This window comes from Genypterus blacodes, unplaced genomic scaffold, assembly GCF_046128005.1.
Source record: "Genypterus blacodes isolate CSIRO-AG114 ecotype Tasmania unplaced genomic scaffold, CSIRO-AGI_Gbla_v1 ptg000073l_1, whole genome shotgun sequence".
Taxonomy (NCBI): domain Eukaryota; kingdom Metazoa; phylum Chordata; class Actinopteri; order Ophidiiformes; family Ophidiidae; genus Genypterus; species Genypterus blacodes.
In genome coordinates, this window is record NW_027466883.1 from 2,095,152 (window position 1) to 2,113,316 (window position 18,165).

The following is an 18,165-nucleotide window of genomic DNA, read 5'->3' on the forward strand; positions in this document are numbered from 1 at the left end:
CAGAGAGACTCTTATTCAGACTTCCATATTCATGAACAACAAGTTATGAGGCTGAGGCTGCTTTTGTGTCCAGTGTGAAAAGTATTGGGGCCAGCATCCCTGTTTGACTCCCGAATTTAGGTCTCTAGTATCTGGGGCATGTACCCATAATTAGCAGTTGTGTGTTACTTATCCCACACTTCCCCTCAGGCTCAAATGCCACACAAGGTAAACTACCTTCCAGGCTTTATCTCGAAACTCACTTGATCAGCAGTCTGTACTCTTCACTATGATGATGATGATTAAAGCAGTAAGATATTGCATTTGCAATCTTTCAAGGTTAAAAGACAAATTTTATGTGACATACCTGGATACTGCCTGAATGTGGACAAGAGGTATTGAGTAAAGGTGCCAACAGCAAGATTTAGAACAGATCCCTTGGTACACAGCAAGGACACTGAAAAGTAAAACTACAGGACAGCAAAAAACAGATCGGTGTCCAAAAATAAGGTTTTTTAATACACGACATGTCAGGGAATATAAAGGACAAGGGTCCGCTTCAACAAGAGAAACCTTGACAACGAAGTGGGTAAAATCTCTAACTTTGTAGTATCAATGGCATCCTATCGTTATAATTAATAAGACTGAATCGATTCACAAGTTTAATATTAAGCCCATTATTAAGATATTTCTCTCCTTTTCTGAATTTCTCTTGAGCAAACCTTTTATCTGTATAATTCCCAAATTGCATTACAGAGTCACATATAGGTCAAGATGATTCATTAATATACAAAACAAGAATATTCTATCTTTTTAAAAATGAATTTAATGTCGGTCGATACAGTTTAACACATTCAACACAGTCAGTAGTTTGCTTTTTTCATATTTCCTCCATTGAAAGCATATACCAAAATTAGGTCACAGAGCTTTTCTCTGCCATTGGCCACATCAAGCCACGCTGCAGTTATTTTGCATGGTCTTGGCTCATGTCACAGTGGAGTGATAACCAGATAATTATATGCATGGGTTGCATTACAGACAAGTAACACTTGAGCCAAGATGAAAAAGGTTGCCAATTAATGAACAAAGTCTGACTGGCTTCAAAATGCAGACATATTCTAGTCGCTTGTTTGTGGCCTCAGAAAATGCAGTTGGAGTATGAACAAGTTTCACAGTGTCTGGCCTCTCATTATAGCAGGTCAGTCATCAGCAAGTCTTGGTTGCAAAGGGAGTGTCACAGACTTTTCCCAGCAGGATGTGTGTCATGCTGCTCTGTTTATTAGCCTGACAGTTTCTGTGGATTATTGGAGAAATGGCTCAATCGTCTCCACAGAGGTGTTTATGATGCAACCCACGCATTCCACACATTCCTGCTAAAAAAAAAAAAAAAGCTCTTATAGCAGAGAAAGATACAACTATATATTTACTGCATTTAACACTCGGCCCACAGGCTCATTAGCTTTCTGAAATAGCTTCTCTGTGGGTTTGAATGAGAGCTGGTATCAAAACCCCGGGCTTGTTAGTGTGCTACACCAGCATCTGCCTTTGTTTGGTCGAGCCTCGGCCTCCAACAGCACAATGACTGGCTCTGAATCTCCCCAGGTGCCTCGTTCACTTTGATCCAATCCCTGTGGCGCTCCTCATTGGACAGGCCGGTGTCGCACAGCATCATTTGTTTGACAAGGAAGGCAACTGCTTCATCAATATTAATATTGTCCTAAAAAGGATGATGAGGAGGATATGAATATATATTTAGAGCACTGTGTATGCATCAGCTGAGGCTAAGTGCTTGGCTTTGTGTGTGAACCTTGGCTTCAACTTGTTACTGTTTGTTAATATTTAAAGCCGTTTTATGAGTTAACAATACACAGTAGCTATGGTGTCAAAGTTCACACACCTGGTCCAAATGCATGTTTGCAATATAAAACAAATGGGTCAGAAGCAAAAGTCAAACAAGTAAACACATAAATAATCAAATCAATCAGTCAAAGGGATAAACTTGAACAACACAAGTTACAATCCTCAAGAATCAAACTAATCAAAGGATTGTGTCTGTCTTTCCATGTCTCTAAATTCCTAACATATATTAAGCCACAATGAAGAATTAAAAAGAGACATTTCTTAACATGTTACAAAGGATTATGGAGTGATAGACCTGTGTATCATGTTTCCTTCATTCATTTAATGTACTCATTCTGTCATGCTTTAATCATTTATCTTAATCGTTTATATTCTCTATTCTATCACATTTTTGTAGCAAAATATCACAAAACCTTCCATTTCAATTCTGAAAGCATAAATATACTGTGTGTTGAAATAAGTCAATAAATATAGACAGCATGTCATAATAAGAAAAAAGGCCTTAAAAGTGCTCAGTGAATTTGCAGCTATAGCACTTGTACTCCTTGAGCTTTAAATTAATGTCTCCATATGCCCTGAATACCAATATTAATAAAGGTTCAATAAAATGAACAAATAAATGAACCCATAACACATCACACACCTTTGCTGATGTGTCAAACCAGCCCGGGAAGCGGTTGACATTGCAGAATTCATCCAGCGAGGACACCAAGACTTTGCTCCTTCCTGTCATGTCACATTTGTTGGCCAGCAGCACAGCAGGGACCGGCCGTCCACTGTTAAGACACACTCTGCTATCTAGCTCCTGTTTCCACTCTGAGGCAGCCTCCAAGGTGGACGTTTCTGTAATGTTAAAGACCACTATTGCTCCCATGGCCTCTTTGTAGTAAACCCTGGACATCTTCTTAATTCGCTCTTGGCCTTGAGGAAAGAGGAAAGATAGAGTGGTTTATGCTTAAAACCAATTACAGTTTTTAGGTCATATATGAGAATCGATTTCATTCTAGGTAACTCATTAGGTGTGATCAGACTGTTGCCGTGTTATGTAACAAGTGAGGGACTAACAATAGTTTTATTCAATAAAATAGTAGTTTCCATGGACACTGATAAGAATCAAAATTAGATCAGAGGAAAGAGTTGCAGTATTACTCGCTGCTGTTTCCAGACATTAGAAACACCCTCAGGGTCTTGTCGTTCTGTGAACCATGGGATTATTTATCATTAGATTCATTTGAAGGATAATTTTGGACTGACACAATAGCGGTATAATGTTTACGTTAGTTAGCACTTACCTCCTATATCCCACAGCTGCAGCCTTACCACAGTGCTGGTATCCCATTCCATGGTTTTCATGGCAAAGTCAACTCCAATGGTTGCTTTGTATCTTTCATCAAAGCGTTTCTTGACATAACGTAAGATAATGCTGCTTTTCCCAACACCAACATCCCCAATAACTAAAACTTTAAAGAGCTTTTCTCGGCATAATGACACAGAGTGCCTCTCCATGCTGCAATAGCCCTGATAACCACAGGATCACACGGGTAAAATATCCTTAAACCATTGCAAAGGTAGTTCTGCTTCAGGTCCAATTTGAAAATATTAGTCCATAAACAACTCAAAAAGGCTTAAAGTCGTTGTTGGTCTCTGTTTCACCACTTCTGCCAGTGTTCCAGTTTCGCTTTCCTACATCAAAGCAAAGTCATAAATGTTTGACCTTTGATTTACGAGAGGGAGGAAAATAGTTCACCAAGAAAAACAGGAGACAAAAGCATAAAAAATATTTAATTTACTCCAATCGAACGTGTTTTTCTACAGTAAATGCTTCTTTAAAATGGCAGACTTACTTTATACTGTATGTATATATCAGGCCTGTCAAGCTTAGTTAGCTTATTCAGAGTATCGGTAACATTACAGCAGTACTTCATCACATCATTATACAGCTGACTGGCTGTTAAAGTCTCGGTGTACGCAGCCAATCAACAACAGAAGCATACACAGCTAACAAACGCTATAATGTATCTAGATATCATCTGAATAACAAAGAATGATACGAAAGTTCCAACATTCACAAAACAGACGCATGTTATTAATCTTATATAATAATCTATACGTTTATGAAATCAGATGTCAATTATAAAAGATACAAACAGGAATTTCAAGACCATAGAAATGAGAGAAATGTACAAGAAGAGACGATTCTTAATGGCAAGAAAAACGTGGCACTTGAATTTGTCCTCTGCTACATTCGTGAAACACAGTGTGCTCGCTGGGCAATACTGCATCAATTACAAATAAACAGATTACAGATAATTGTGTGGGTTTTTTTTTTTGGTTTTTTTATCTTTAAAATTACTCCAAAGCAGAAAATCCTTACTCTGCACTCTCAGGTCAAACCTTTTATAAATCGACAACACACACAACACACACAATGTGTGACGTGAAATTTTCCAAAAAATATTCGACAAACTGTATTGTTTCACTTTATATACAAACTAATCACTGTTAAGTTGCCCAGTTTAAAATCAACAAATCAATTAGCCTGCCACATAACCTATTCCAGTCAAATTAATTATCTACGCACTACTGTAATTCTGTGCTATTTATGACATTAGTTAATAAATGTACATACATAGACTGTATTTGTTTATCTAATAAATACTAAATCTTTAGTAACCTAAAATCCTACATCATTATAGTTTATAATGGGCAGATACTTTCACTATTGGAGCCAACATCTAAATGAAATGTGGATCAAGTGATAGAGAGAAAAATTATTGACTCAGACCACTGAATGACCTTGTCCCCATATAAGCTCATCATAAACAGAATGAGTTGTCAGACCCATGAAAGTATTGTACAACTCATTGTATTTGATATGCACCCTTACAGAGTTGAGGAGCTTTGTTTGTAGTCTCTCAAAATGACAGAGGCGTACGTCATGTTTGGAGGCGAGCACAGGATCGACTCGGACACGGGCGAGTTGGGATAGGGGCTCACCGGGGGGCCGATGCAATCTCGAAAAGGCGACGGAGGCATCAAAGCCACAGAATCCCCCGTGGCTAATTTGATCTCAACCAGGTCCTCTTCGTCGTGAATTTGGGCGTTGTCATACATGTATCCGTGAAGGAGGCCAAACTGCTCATTCTCAAACCCCTCCTCCAGTGGGGAGGAAGGCTCGTCGTCGAATGGGTCTAGATGCAGGGGCAGAAGTGGGTCCTGCTGGATGAGATGGGCCTGGTGGTAAACAGGCATGCCACCACTCACGGCTTCAGGCATGGTGATCATTTCATTTAGCCGAGGAATGTTGGTGTTGAATTTGCACACCCCCTCCTCCTGCAGGTGATCCATGATGACGTGATGGGCCATAATGCTATTTTGCTGCAGATGCTCAGGCGTGTAGAGTTCCACCTCCTCACCAACGCCTTTCATAAACCCACATCCAGGCATTTGCCCGTGGGCCATCATGGGGGGGGTAGCAGGGGGGTCATATCTGACTGGGTCGCTCTCGTCCTCCTCTTCAGCCACGTTGTACAAAGTCTTCGTACTGAGGTCTGAGAATTCCAGGGCTGTGTTTTGGTAGGTATTAGTTAAGGGTTTGATGACAGCCATCTGATTGGAACCTGCTTCCTGTCTCTTCACATGCACTGACAGTCTGTGCCACGTGTGATCCCCTTTTGGAGGATGTCTTGCACCTGGTTCAGACCATGACACAGACTTTCCATTAGAACTATGAACAAAATAAAGACGATTGTTATTTCACAGGAACCCAGAAAAGTCAAGACAAAAACAACATTTCTGGTTCATGTAAAAAGACAAAATCCGAAATAGCTTGTGACAGAAAATGACCTAACATTTCATGTGTCATACTCTGTGTTTGTGATCCCACTTGTCATCCCTCAGCACACAGAGATGCTTGTTTGAATTTTAACAAAAGAGCAAAGGTTGAAATAGCTGTGTGAATTGAGTTGACCTACATCCCACACACTTGACAACAGGTGCCCCTATGAAAGTGAATACAGTAAGACTTCAGGTTCCCTTTGAGAGGGAATTACAGTAAGACAAACCAGCATCCCTGAGGTGCCTCAGGAGCAGGACTCACAGACTCAATTACTCATGGAACCCACCTGCCATTTCCAGTGTTCTTCTTCCTTTTGAACATGTTGAGCAGGCTGTTGCTCCGGCAGGCAATTTTGCCGTCTCCGACGTGCATGCGCACAACATCAGAGGTGGTGAAAGCGCTGCGCACGTTTCGCTCCGGTTTGGCAATGATGATGTACATCTTTGGTGTGAACATACAGCCCAAGGCTACAGTCACACTGAGGCTCACTGAGAAGGATGTGGTGATGATCTTGTAGTTGCTGCCAAAATAGATTGGCACAAATGCCAGCCAGATGATACATGTAGTGTACATGGTAAATGCTATATATTTGGCTTCATTAAAATTGGCGGGGACGTTGCGGGTTTTGAACGCGTAATAGGTGCAACTCATTATGAGCAAGCCGTTGTAACCCAGCGGGGCTACGACCCCTAGATTGCTGGTGTTGCATATCAGGAAGACTTCCCTGATGCTGGGGTACGACTTAACAGGTTCAGGAGGCTGCATGACGATGAGGGTGACCTCCAGGGTGAGCTGGACACTGATGAGGATGGAGGCAATTACCACCTGTGCCCAAGCACTCATGAACCTCGGCTTCCTGGTGCAAATCTTCTTCTTGCTGCCCGCCAGGATGCGGGCGATGCGGTTGGTCTTAGTTACCAGAGCAGAGTAGCACATGGCAGCCGACAGTCCGACAAGGAGCCTCTGGAGGTAGCAGGAGGCCACCGTAGGACGGGCGATGAGGGTGAAGGGACAGAGATAACCCAGGAAGATTCCCGCCAGGATTATGTAGCAGAGCTCCCGGCTTGAGGATTTGACCACAGGCGTGTCTCGGTACAAGACAAACACCAAGGCAACGAATGATGTGACCAGGATGCCCACACAAGCGAAAACCACCTGGATAATGGATTCTGGATTGCTCCACTCCAGGTACCTCAGGGGGATTTGCTCACAGCCTAGAAGGGGGAAAACAACATGTGGGTAAATTCAAAGCCTGTGTATTCTAAAAGCAGAACATTAAAGTTTTATACTTTCAGTATCTGCTTGTAGGGGAGATTCAAGATTATATGTCAGAGGAAAAGCTGCTAAATAAAATATTTTTGCATGAGAATGAAAAAATTAGAAAGGTCAGATTTTCAAGGATTTACTTGGAAATGTATGGAAACATTAATAATTAATCAAATACATCTCTGCTTGTGAAAATACACTAAGTCTAAGTAGGTTTTTAGCTCAACTATAAATAAACCCCTTTCTATCCAGCTATGTCCAGGCTGCGCCGAGGCAGCAGCCAGTGCAGAAAGACAAAGTAAATCACTGCATTGTGTGATAGATCCAAAAGACAGATGTCCTTCTTTGCTTCATGTCAAGGACACTCTAAAATCTGGTTATTGCTGTTTTCATTTCCATGAAAATATGTTTTAATAAATTTCAACTGTGGCATATTGGATATTTGATTTGTGGATATTTTTATGTCCGCTCTCTGCTGCATGTTCCCTTTTCTCCGCATATTAAAAGGCCTTGTGTTTAAAAAAAACATGAAACAGCGTGGACGGAGGGATGATCCTGTTAAGAAAGTGTCTTGTCTTTGAACAGCACAGAAGGCCTCTGAAAGTGGGCCAGAGCAGCGGTAAGTGAAGTAGGGCTGCTGTCGGATAAAATGGTGAGGATGATGAATGGCCCTCAGGTGTCATGGGAAAGCATAGAAAATAGGACAGAACAGGTTCATGAAATAGCACTGCAAAAATCTTAGCAGGACAAACTGTACATGAGGGGGGGGGGGGGGGGGTGAGGGCTTGGAGGAACAACTTAACTTTCTATGATGCCTTTAACAGGACCAGTGAGCCTCGTTTTATCTTCTAAAAGCACCATTCATGCAGAGAATCTCAGCCCAAGTGCAGTAACTTAACTCCCCTATTGTTTTGTATGACTCCAACACACTCCTCAGCATAGCGTCAAACGTGTCTGGATGAGACGACAGACTGACACTCAGGAACAAAAGAGAATCGTACCCTCCAGTTCTTCATCAGGCCACCAGCCCAGGTCGCAGGCCTTGCACGTGAACTCATCCTGGACGTATTCGTTGTCTTTGCAGGCTGTGCAGATCCAGCAGCAGCTCACTTCTCCCTTTCTGATCACCTGAAGGACAATAACGTAACAAAAATAGTTACAAGTGGCTCCCATGTGAAGAGAAATCTGGTTTCATCTAAAGAGGAAATTCCAAGCCTCTGTCGACATTAAACGCGACACATTATGCACCTTTCCTTGTCTGATTTGATGAAGCATTTGCGGAGTCTGATTTATTTGATCCAATGACTAAACAGTTTAAATAAGAAGAGATACTGTATATGATTGGCCCCTCACCTTGATCTCTCCCCTGGAGCAGGGCTCACTACACACAGAGCGGACCATGTCACTGCGGTTCATCTGTATCATCTCGTCATCAATGCTCAGCATGCCCTCATGCCATGAGCCGATGTTGATGTAGTCATAAACACCAGTCTGCACGTGCTGGAAGTGCATAATTTCATACCTGAGCGTGGAGAAAGAGCCAGAGGAAGTTGTGACGAATCAAAGCTAACACAGCTATCGTATGAATCATTTCTTAAAGAGGTAATAATAGAGATTCTACCACCACTTAGCAGCAAATACCACCATTTATCTTCAGGGGGTGGACAGGCTCTTGATCAATACTAGTGACTCAGTGATTACTTTGCCAAGTGCTGATATTTCTGGCTTTGATCTGACTTGCTTCTAGTGCTTCTACTGCTTCTACTGAGGTTTAAAATAAAAACTCCCTACTGGATTTTTAGAAAAGTCCCACCTAAACTTCATCTTCTGAATGAGGTTTGTCAGGACTGAATGACATCACTTTATGACATACAGCTTTATACATTATGTTACTTTAAAATAAGTTCAGTGATTTCTTGTTTTAATGAAACCAAAAATAGGGGTCTTCCTCATTAAGATGTATAGTACTGCATACTTTCCTTCCTAGAAACATTGTTGTTGTTGTTGGATGCCTGCTATACAAAGCTCTGTCATCTACAGTGAACTGTGAATTTGCTAATTACACTGCACGAGGGCAAAGCCAGAGACCCGCAAAGGAGAAAATTATTTGTTGTTGTAATTCCCTCTAGTTATTAATAGAGGTCGATAAAGGTCATTGATTACCTAATGAGCCTTAAATGACATTGCTGAATGTGAAAAACAGATGAGGGATAGGAAGATTTATCAACGCCATCTTTTTGAATCACTTATAAACACATTTATCACAATCACTTCATACCTATTGCTTTTATAAACACCACAATGTGACAGTCTCTACACATTTTGTATCTCTATACAAGCTGCTGCTTATTGCCGCCATGATGATCCGGGGGGCCCCATATTAGTTCAGTAATTTAAAACAGATTTTGATGGTGTTAGAAATAAAAAACCCTATTATTTTTCCACTTGAAAGCATTAAACTGCCTCCTCTGAATTTGTATGTACAGGCATGTGTCTAAATTTAAACAATTTAGAATTTACGAAACATGGTCTGCAATTTTACCATAATTGGCATCAAATATTGAGGCTGGCTCATGATGATGTGATGTGAACAATGTAAACATGCCTCACTATACATTTTTCCAATTGATTGCATTTATTTCCGTTTTATTTTTGATATGTTCAGTTAACCTGTGATATATCTTGAAAACAATCCTAGGTGAATTACTGCTGGGGCCAGTCCGGCTGTAAGGGAAGAGTGTCGTACCTTCCGGGCGAATCCCCGTTTTCGTCAAACCAAATGTCCTCCCCGGAAACGCCCGTGAAGGAAGTCTTGAGCAGGAAGTCCAGTAAGTAGCTGCCGTCGACGGGCATCATGGCGTCACAGAGGCCCACGTGGTCGGGGCACAGGTAAGTGTGCATGTCATGCAGCCCGTGGGCCATGGCATAGATGGCGTTGATGACGAAGCCCATCTTGCTGTCTTGAACATAGTTGTCCTCCAGACTTTCATAACCTGCCCGTACAGGAGAACAATGTAAAGACAATGTCCTAATTCTGCTTGGAGAGAAGAGGACGAATACTTACAGGAGGGACTTCATTGCTGCAAGCAGAAGCACGTTATGTTGTCACTCATCATTAAATTGCTTGTGTGCTGTATAGTTGTGTTTTGCATAATGTGACATACTACAAAGGAATGATAGGGTGCTCACAGATGCATTATTGTAATTATTCTTTCAATACATGCAGCAGGCTACTTCACCTCTTTATACTAAACTGGCAGCCTCAGAAAATGAAGGAGGAGCCTTGTTACCATGGAAAGATGATCCATCTCTGTATTCATGAGTCATGATTCAATTAGAGTGGATCTTAAACCAACCAATGTATTTGGGTCTGTTTTTATCCCTTCATATTTTCCCTCAGACAAACGTGATGGATGAACAAGACAAAAAACAATCATATAAAGAGACAAATAATGTGTAATGTTCATACACACCCTATCAGTTCAGTGTAATGCCAGCTAGAAGCAGTGTAAGCAGTATGTGCGTAGTTAGTGGTGTTTGCAGGAGGTTTTCAGCTTCAAAACTACACAGTATCACATTAGGTATTTTATATTTTGATACAATGCAGGACAGCCTCTGGAGTGGAAGATACTTTTTCATTGTGTGCCTTAATGTAAAGCATGTAGCACGCCAGAGCATGAGGGCAAAGGAGAATCTCAGTGCCTAAGAGCAAAGAGGAGCTGCGGCAAATCTGGCTTCAATTCTTCAGACAACATGATTCATATTTGTGTGAGCTTGGCTGTGGGCTCATAGAACAGTGGGTCTTGTACCTTTTCTGTGCTTTTTCCTTCCGTTTGTCAGCCTGATGAGGGGCTGCTTAAGTGTTTTGGTTTGTTAGCACCCCTGCTCCAGAATGAATCATGCACTTTAATCCCACTTGCAACAGCAGAAACTTAATCAGCAAAGATTTGAATAGCCGATCAATGTTTTAGTCATTTATCAAATGAATATGTCCGACATTACCTCATTCCAGCTTCTCTGTTTAGCATTAATGAAAACTGAAAACTTTTCACTATTTTTGTACAATAATATAGATTATTTTACTGTATCTAAAAATTATTTATATAATTTCACAGTAACACGGTCAGTTGCTACATGGATGCTTTTGTCTAAATTGTGTGAAAGAGTGTATTTATTGTGCTGTATGATGATGTGTGTTGCAGATAGAACATCGTCCATTGTTGAAGCCAGCGTGTTAAATCAAGTAATAATCATTCACTGAGGGTTTTCAGTGCAAACAAACACACATATAGTAAATATAGCTGGATAGCAGCTGGGTGAACATCCGATGGGAGCTGCCGGTGCTGACCTAGTTTAGTAGCTCTCTCCTCATCACTGAGCTTCAGTCATGATGCAATGATGGCATGGTGTTATGATGTCAGCATGCAAGCTACCGCTCTGTGTCAGACGACTGAACTTTCCCTGTCACGTTTCATCAAATGTGACTACAATAAATGTGCAGGTATGTCTTTCTCTATTGCAAAGTGGCTTCACTATTAGTATGGCAACATGCAAACCTAAGCCAGATCAGCCAGTTGCCATCTCACTCCAATGTTATTGGGCTGTTTTGTCCAACTACCGTAAGTCCAGAAAGTGTCTGAGAGCATAAAATGAGGACAGAGTGGAACCAATTGTTGAGCTCTCACTGCAGTGTAATAAAAAAAGGAAATAAAAACATCCCAATAGCTTCATATAGTAGAGGTCCACTGAGATTAATTTTAGATTTAATGAGAAAATGTTACAAAGAATTTCCCTGGGCTGCTGAAATCCCAGCCTGTCATGATAACTTAATGTCAGTCGACCTCTATGTATATTGCCAAAGTGAGGAGCGTTATGGTTCCGTTCAGAGGAATACACTCACCGTCTTGGAGTTCTACACCAAAAAAAATGACAAAAACAATAGAAGTGACAGGACAGCACAAAATAACTATATCTATCTCTATACTCATGAGACAGAAAGAAATACTCTGATAACTACATGGAAAGTAAAGTGGACGGACATGTGCATAACAAAGAGAAGTATAGGCTCTATCCTCGTGGATGATACGCAAAGAAAATAAGATTAAAACAAGGCAAAAAAAATAAATTCAAATAAAGAACCTTTAAGATCTGTCAACTTAAAAGTATAAGGATGGTTGTACTTTTTTGATGCATGCTGAATTTTATATTTACGTTCATCAATAACCTTACTTCGTAAAATTTTCCAGAAAATAGGGATTTTTGAGAAAACACTTGCAACGTCATCAGCCTCATGACATAAGATTGAAAACGTAAATATATTATATATATATGGAGAGAAAGAGAGTTTAAATTTAGGAACAAATATGAGCAATATGTTACCAAAGGTATAAATTAGAAACATGCTTGTCGAGCATTGTTTCAAGAAAGTTAAGCCAATGCATTTACTTTTTTCCATTTTAAATGAAAAGAGTTGAATTTACCTAGATCATCCTCTGTAAAGCCATGTGTCACAGAAATGAACAATATGGAGAAATATGTGTTATTGGTATGGATGTGGAGAGAATTCCACCCTGTGGCAGTGTAATTCATTATTAAACGTCTTGAACTCTATTGGGCCTAGTGGCATCGACGCTCAGGGTAGGGTAGGGTTGAACACTCTGAGAGTTAAAACGACAAAAACAAGGAAAAGGAAATTTTGTAGATGTCTGCTGGTTTGTGTAGCTACCTGAGCAGTTCCTCGCATAATTCATGTTCTCCTGCGGGTGTCCGGGAAGGCGGCACTGGAAGCGGTACTGCCAGAATTCGGGGAACCATGGGTTGCGTTTGTTGGTGCTGAGCCTAAGCTTGAGGAAGTACTCATCAAAGGAGGAGACCTCATCCGACTGCAGCTTGACCGTGATGCCGCCCACGGCCTCGTGTTCGTATCCCTCCACCACCTCAACTCGGTCCGCCCAGCCATCACTGAGGAGAGGACAGACCATTTACCCAGGATGCACTTTTATTGGGTACAACTTTGTGATATTTGTTTGTTACTTGAGTATAACCATTTTGTTCTTTGCAACTACATAATGTACTTTTACTTCCTTACATGTATCAGATGAGTAAATGAGCAAATAAAAGACTGTATATACATCTCAGGTTTGTTTTGGCGTTATTCTATTCACTTCGGTCACTATGTACCATATTTGATTTCACCCAACTACACACGTGGTTAGACTCACCCACCAGGTACCAGACCAACTAATTCAGGCCTGATGCAGCTGATCAGTCAGACCAGATTGGGAGTTACACAAAACTGAGACATTATGATTGAAGCTCCTTCTGCAGAACTTCAGTACATGCAACCTTGTTAACTACGGCCTCACACTGAAACCTGCAGCAGTCTGTTGTCTTTTCTTTGCCTCAGTTTGTTCCTCTTTCAGCTTCTCCTCCTGTTGAGGGTTGTGGAATGTTCACTGTACTTGCAGAATGAGAAAAAATATCCAAGTGCACAAATAGAATCACAACTCTACAGTGAGAATTCACAGATTAGTTGCAGCACAATCTGCCCACCCTCCACACAGCACTTGGATTCCTACGTGTGATTTTGTGACTGTACAGCTCAGTGAGGGTCTGACTCGGTCAATAAGCCTGAATACAAATCCATCCTCCATCTAATCTTCACACAAAAGATCGGTTTTATAGGACAAAAGCTTTTGTTTAAAGCTTCAGGCTTGAATCATACACAATAAAATCTTTTCATTTGATTTCAAAATCCCACTTTAGTATTTTCATAGCCGCATTATGCAGTGTTGTATCAAATCTGTCATTCATATATGTCATTTTTGCATAATTGCATTTCAATGGGACATGAAAGAGAACACGGAGGCCTCAAATAATCACTCCAAGTTTGATTTGGCAGCCTAAACATCTCCATGGACTGCAGTGCAGCACAAAATAAAATAGACACATTTTATTTTCTAAGGACTTCATTATACAAACTTAATATGCAGTGTTATGAAATTATAATAAAGTGTGACAGCTGAAATGAATCTACACAACACAATCATCTTTACTAACCAATACCAAGAGGAAAGTTATACGTGTTCTTGGTTCAATGTGTTGGTGGTTGACGCTGCTTTAACATAACGTGTGTTGCAAAATGCAAGTGTTTTGTTTCCATTCCATTGAGTGCAAAACACAGAATTGTTGTATTATATGGCATGTAACAAATAAGATGTAGAAAAACATCAAAAAGCGCCATCGACAGCTTGTATTGCTTGGCTGGCACTTCAAGAATGAGCTGACAGAGGCTGTACAGTGTGACAGTGCTAACAGTACATGCCCGTCTGCTTCTCAGCATCACACTCCCACAAATCCAACATGCTCAGTGCCAAAAACCCACAGCTGTGACGTAAGCATGTGCAAACAACAGTGTGTGTAAACCTACAATGACTTACACAACTCAGAATCAGATAGCATTGATTTCCAAAAAGCTGACACTTCTGATTTTGACAGAATAGATCTAGTGATACATTGTGTGTGTTTATTTCAATAGAAAAGGGCATACTTGGGGATTGAATGGTTGATTTTTGCCAATAAAGTGAAAATATTCTCAAATGTGATTGTTTAATTGCATCTGTAGTATTGAGCCACATGAGCTGTTTGTTGTCCGAGTGCTCTGTGATGTCAGAACAGCCATTTCTGTCATCCTCCACTAAGCAGAGGATGGATGGCTGATGACCAGCACCTCAGGCACTTTGATTGGCCCGTTGCACAGGCCTGCATGTGTTCACTTACTGCATTGCTCTAAAAAACATTCTCCTTTTTCAGTATTCTCCTTGACCCAGAAAAACACACACTGCTGTAGCAAACTCACGTCCTCCTTATCTTCCATGGAGACTTCACTGGCAGTGCAGGAGTGAGGGCAAGTTCAGATTGAAATGCTCTACTTTTTCATACATGCACTTCCATCCATTTGGGTTTTTAAGAAGGAGCTCTGACTTGACAGGGAATAAAACAGTCTTATAATAATGAATCTCGGTAAATCAACCGTAGCAAGCTTTTAACGCTCTCCTCATTTCAGGTTCAGGCTCCACAAAGAGGGAGTGTCTGCTGTAAGTGCTGATATGAGCTTTGATGTTCACTACTTCACATTCCCCAGCTTATGCTGGAGGTGCTGTCCCATATTAGCCCATCCTGTCTGTGATCTGACAGGGAGAGGAGAGCTCCCTGTGTGGATGCATTATTCATTACTGAGCCTGATTCAAAGCATCTTCTGCTTTCAGGGGAACTCTAAGGAAGGAATATTTCAGTTCCACATCTGTAGAGTATTTCATAGAGAACATTAGTGAATATTATAACTGGGAGTTTAAGAATATTTCTCTGACAGAAATCTGGGGAAATTTCAGGAAAAGGTTCAATATTATGGACAATAACTCTTGTTATTATTTGTGTATATATGTCTTCTTAACTATCTTAAGTTTAGTAGGAATTCAATACACAGGAGAGAAAAAAGGCAATGGTAGCAATGACTCAGTATTCCTTTCATCTAGGTAAACTTGTTTGCGAACCTCTATGCCCTTCATTCCAAAGATGGGCATAACAAAGCTGAACCCCAGATGGGGGAAACGTTCCGTAACAAACCTGCCAATTAGGAGGAACTCTCCAGCTACCCCGAGCCGCCTCATGGCCATGAGCAGCCCTCGCACTGTCATGCCCTCACAGAAGCAGACGACCACTCGAGCTTTGGGCAGACGCTCCCGCAGCTTCCTCAGCAGCCTGTCGAAGTGTTTCTCGCCTGCGTTGCTGTAGATCTTGTCAGAATTGGCGATGCAGATGCCGTCCTGAGAGGCGAGCTCTTTGAACACTTCCATCCCGCTTTCACCGTAGTTACCTGAGAGAAATGGGAGGAATCGTAAGTGATTTTCTCTCTCCAATGAAAGCAATAAACAAAGACATCACATTCTGTATTTGGTGTTTGACGGTGAACTACCATCTGATGGTACTGGTGTAGCTGCATTTGATCCACAATCACTTTTACATTACCTATTAACTTTCCTATCATAGTAGTTATTGTGGTGGTCTTAGTGATGCTATGTGAAAATGTTTGTACTGGTTGTTTAATGGGAATTTAGGTTTGTATACTTGGAGGATTATGATTTTTCTATTGCTTGACACCAGAGGAGAAATATATGCGTGTTATAACATAGATAGTAGTCTTTGATTCCCTCCTATTCACTCAAAAAGACACAAATAAGAGAGAACCATCAGTTCCTCTTGAGGTAAAAGGTGCCTTACCCTCTGTGTGCACTGCAGACACATAGGTCCAGTTGTATCGTTTTACAATGTCCAAGAGGGCCCTGGCTTGAAGAGTGTCTGAGGGCACGACCCTAAGGAAGTACTTGAATAAGGTTTTGTCACTAAGGTCAATGCTGGTTGCAGAGTAAGCGATCTGTGGGATGTTAAACAACTGCAGAAGGTTTTGAACTTGAATCGCAACAGAACTTGATCCGGGTCCAATGACCCCTGCGATGGGCTTCTTAGTTGATGGTGGGGGACCAGGAGCGCCTCCCTCGATGCACCACCTTGGACCGTCCCTGTCATCCCTGATGGAGATGAGAGAGTCTCGTATGAACTCGATGCTCTGCTCCAGGGCCACAGACGAGTGCCAGCAGGAGTCTCTGATCTCACAGCCCAGAGTGATGTTGGGTAACAGGTTTGGGTCTGAGTTAATCCGATCCAAGGCGTGGAACATGGCCTCCACTCTTTGGATGCCATACTGTTCACGGACCTCCCCACATTTCCTCTCTGCCACCTTCTCAGCCGAGGGTTGGTGATGAACAGAGAAGAGGGCGCCGATTATAATATCCCCGTCCATCCTCGCCACCGAGCGTGAGGCAGAACTCGGCACCACTGACCTTTCATACTTGCTTTTGGACAAAGCAAATGCTTCAAACACTACAACGGGGAGGTACAAAATACTTATTGCAGTCAGATAAATCATATTCGACATTGTGCCAAGACTGTTGACTGTAGAATCATTTCTACTTGGCCATAATGGAGGTCCATCAATCCTCTTCTTCCATAAACAGTTAAATCAGTCGCTTCACCTTCTGTGGTTTCACCCTGTATGTGAGAAACACTGCATTACTTCCTGACTTTGCTCTGATCTTATCCAACAATGATCCATTAAGACAGACACACCATAGCCCCTAAACATGCTGAAAGAAGAAACTGCTTTCTTTCACTCTATCACAAATCCTGCAAAAGACAATAAAGGAGTTCAATATGCATAGACATTGAATCAAAAATAATTCATTTTCTAAATGTAGGAGCGCTGCAATGCTCTTTAGATGATGTGTCTGAGTGGTGATGGATTTTGATCAAGCTGAAGCAAACCACTTAAACAATAAACAAATGCAGCTGTCCGTGGTGCTGAAACTAAAAAAGCCTCCGGAGACATTCTAGGAGATATTATGTAAACAAAATTGATTTGATCGACCTGACTTGACTTGAAGATCTCACAGCTGATTGTGTTTTCCTCAATCAATCGATCGAGTTCAACTTGCGACTATTACTATTTCAACTTTTCCCCTAACGATCATCGATACAAGACGGTGATTACGTCTGAATCCTCTCTTTACTTTTTGACCGGTGGGTTGACACGAGTGTGTTCCAGTGTTTACAAGACATCTTATATCAGCATCGTCACACAGCACAAGCGTCCCAATTAACGACCGGAGTTTAATTGACAGAGCACGACTGACTGAATATTCGAACAGCTTTGGTAAAATGTGACATATTCATAATACCTCAAATACTCAGTATGATTCTACCTACCTGCAGCCGGCAATTCGGGACATACTGCAGCAGGTCTCTGTCTCTTCTGAACCAAACTGAAGTCCAGCTGGTGCCGCGAAAACACTGTGGTGTATCTCTCTCTCTCTCTCTCTCTCTCTCTCTCTCTTTCTCTCTCTCTCTCTCTCTCTCTCTCTCTCTGTGCCGATCCTGAGGTGCCCCCTTCTTCCCCTCTTCATCACTGCATCCTGAAAGCGGGTCACAGTCACCGCAGTGCCCCTGATTTGAAGCCACAATTCCCACACGATGGGTGGAGATGTTTCAGAAAATTGCACCGCAGCGAATTAATGACGCGTTTTGTTTTTTGTTTGTTTGGTTGTTGTTTTATGGGAAGGGGTAAAATAATTAAGTATATGTCTTTAATGCATGTCTTTACGAGTGGT

General features: G+C 41.4%; 2 protein-coding genes across 3 annotated transcripts; both read right to left on the reverse strand.

The window, feature by feature from the left end:
• Positions 1-1,498: 1,498 nt before the first annotated feature.
• On the reverse strand, positions 1,499-3,345 carry rab32b (RAB32b, member RAS oncogene family). Its single transcript, XM_076157433.1, has 3 exons — positions 3,132-3,345; positions 2,483-2,760; positions 1,499-1,696 (listed from the first exon to the last, which is right to left on the reverse strand). Exons 1-3 carry the CDS (start codon positions 3,343-3,345, stop codon positions 1,499-1,501), a joined length of 690 nt encoding a protein of 229 aa, XP_076013548.1.
• A 1,377-nt stretch (positions 3,346-4,722) lies between these two features.
• grm1b (glutamate receptor, metabotropic 1b) lies at positions 4,723-17,906 on the reverse strand. 2 transcript variants are annotated; one of them, XM_076157587.1, is made up of 9 exons: positions 17,759-17,906; positions 16,223-16,999; positions 15,569-15,818; positions 12,669-12,904; positions 9,690-9,936; positions 8,297-8,465; positions 7,945-8,071; positions 5,964-6,891; positions 4,723-5,566 (listed from the first exon to the last, which is right to left on the reverse strand). In XM_076157587.1, the coding sequence occupies exons 2-9, from the start codon at positions 16,935-16,937 to the stop codon at positions 4,723-4,725; spliced, it is 3,516 nt and encodes a 1,171-aa protein (XP_076013702.1). In that variant the 5' UTR covers positions 16,938-16,999; positions 17,759-17,906. The 2 variants fall into 2 exon arrangements, with proteins under 2 accessions (XP_076013702.1, XP_076013701.1); XM_076157586.1 differs by lacking the exon at positions 17,759-17,906 and having other exon boundaries at positions 16,223-16,937.
• Between the last annotated feature and the right edge of the window lie 259 nt (positions 17,907-18,165).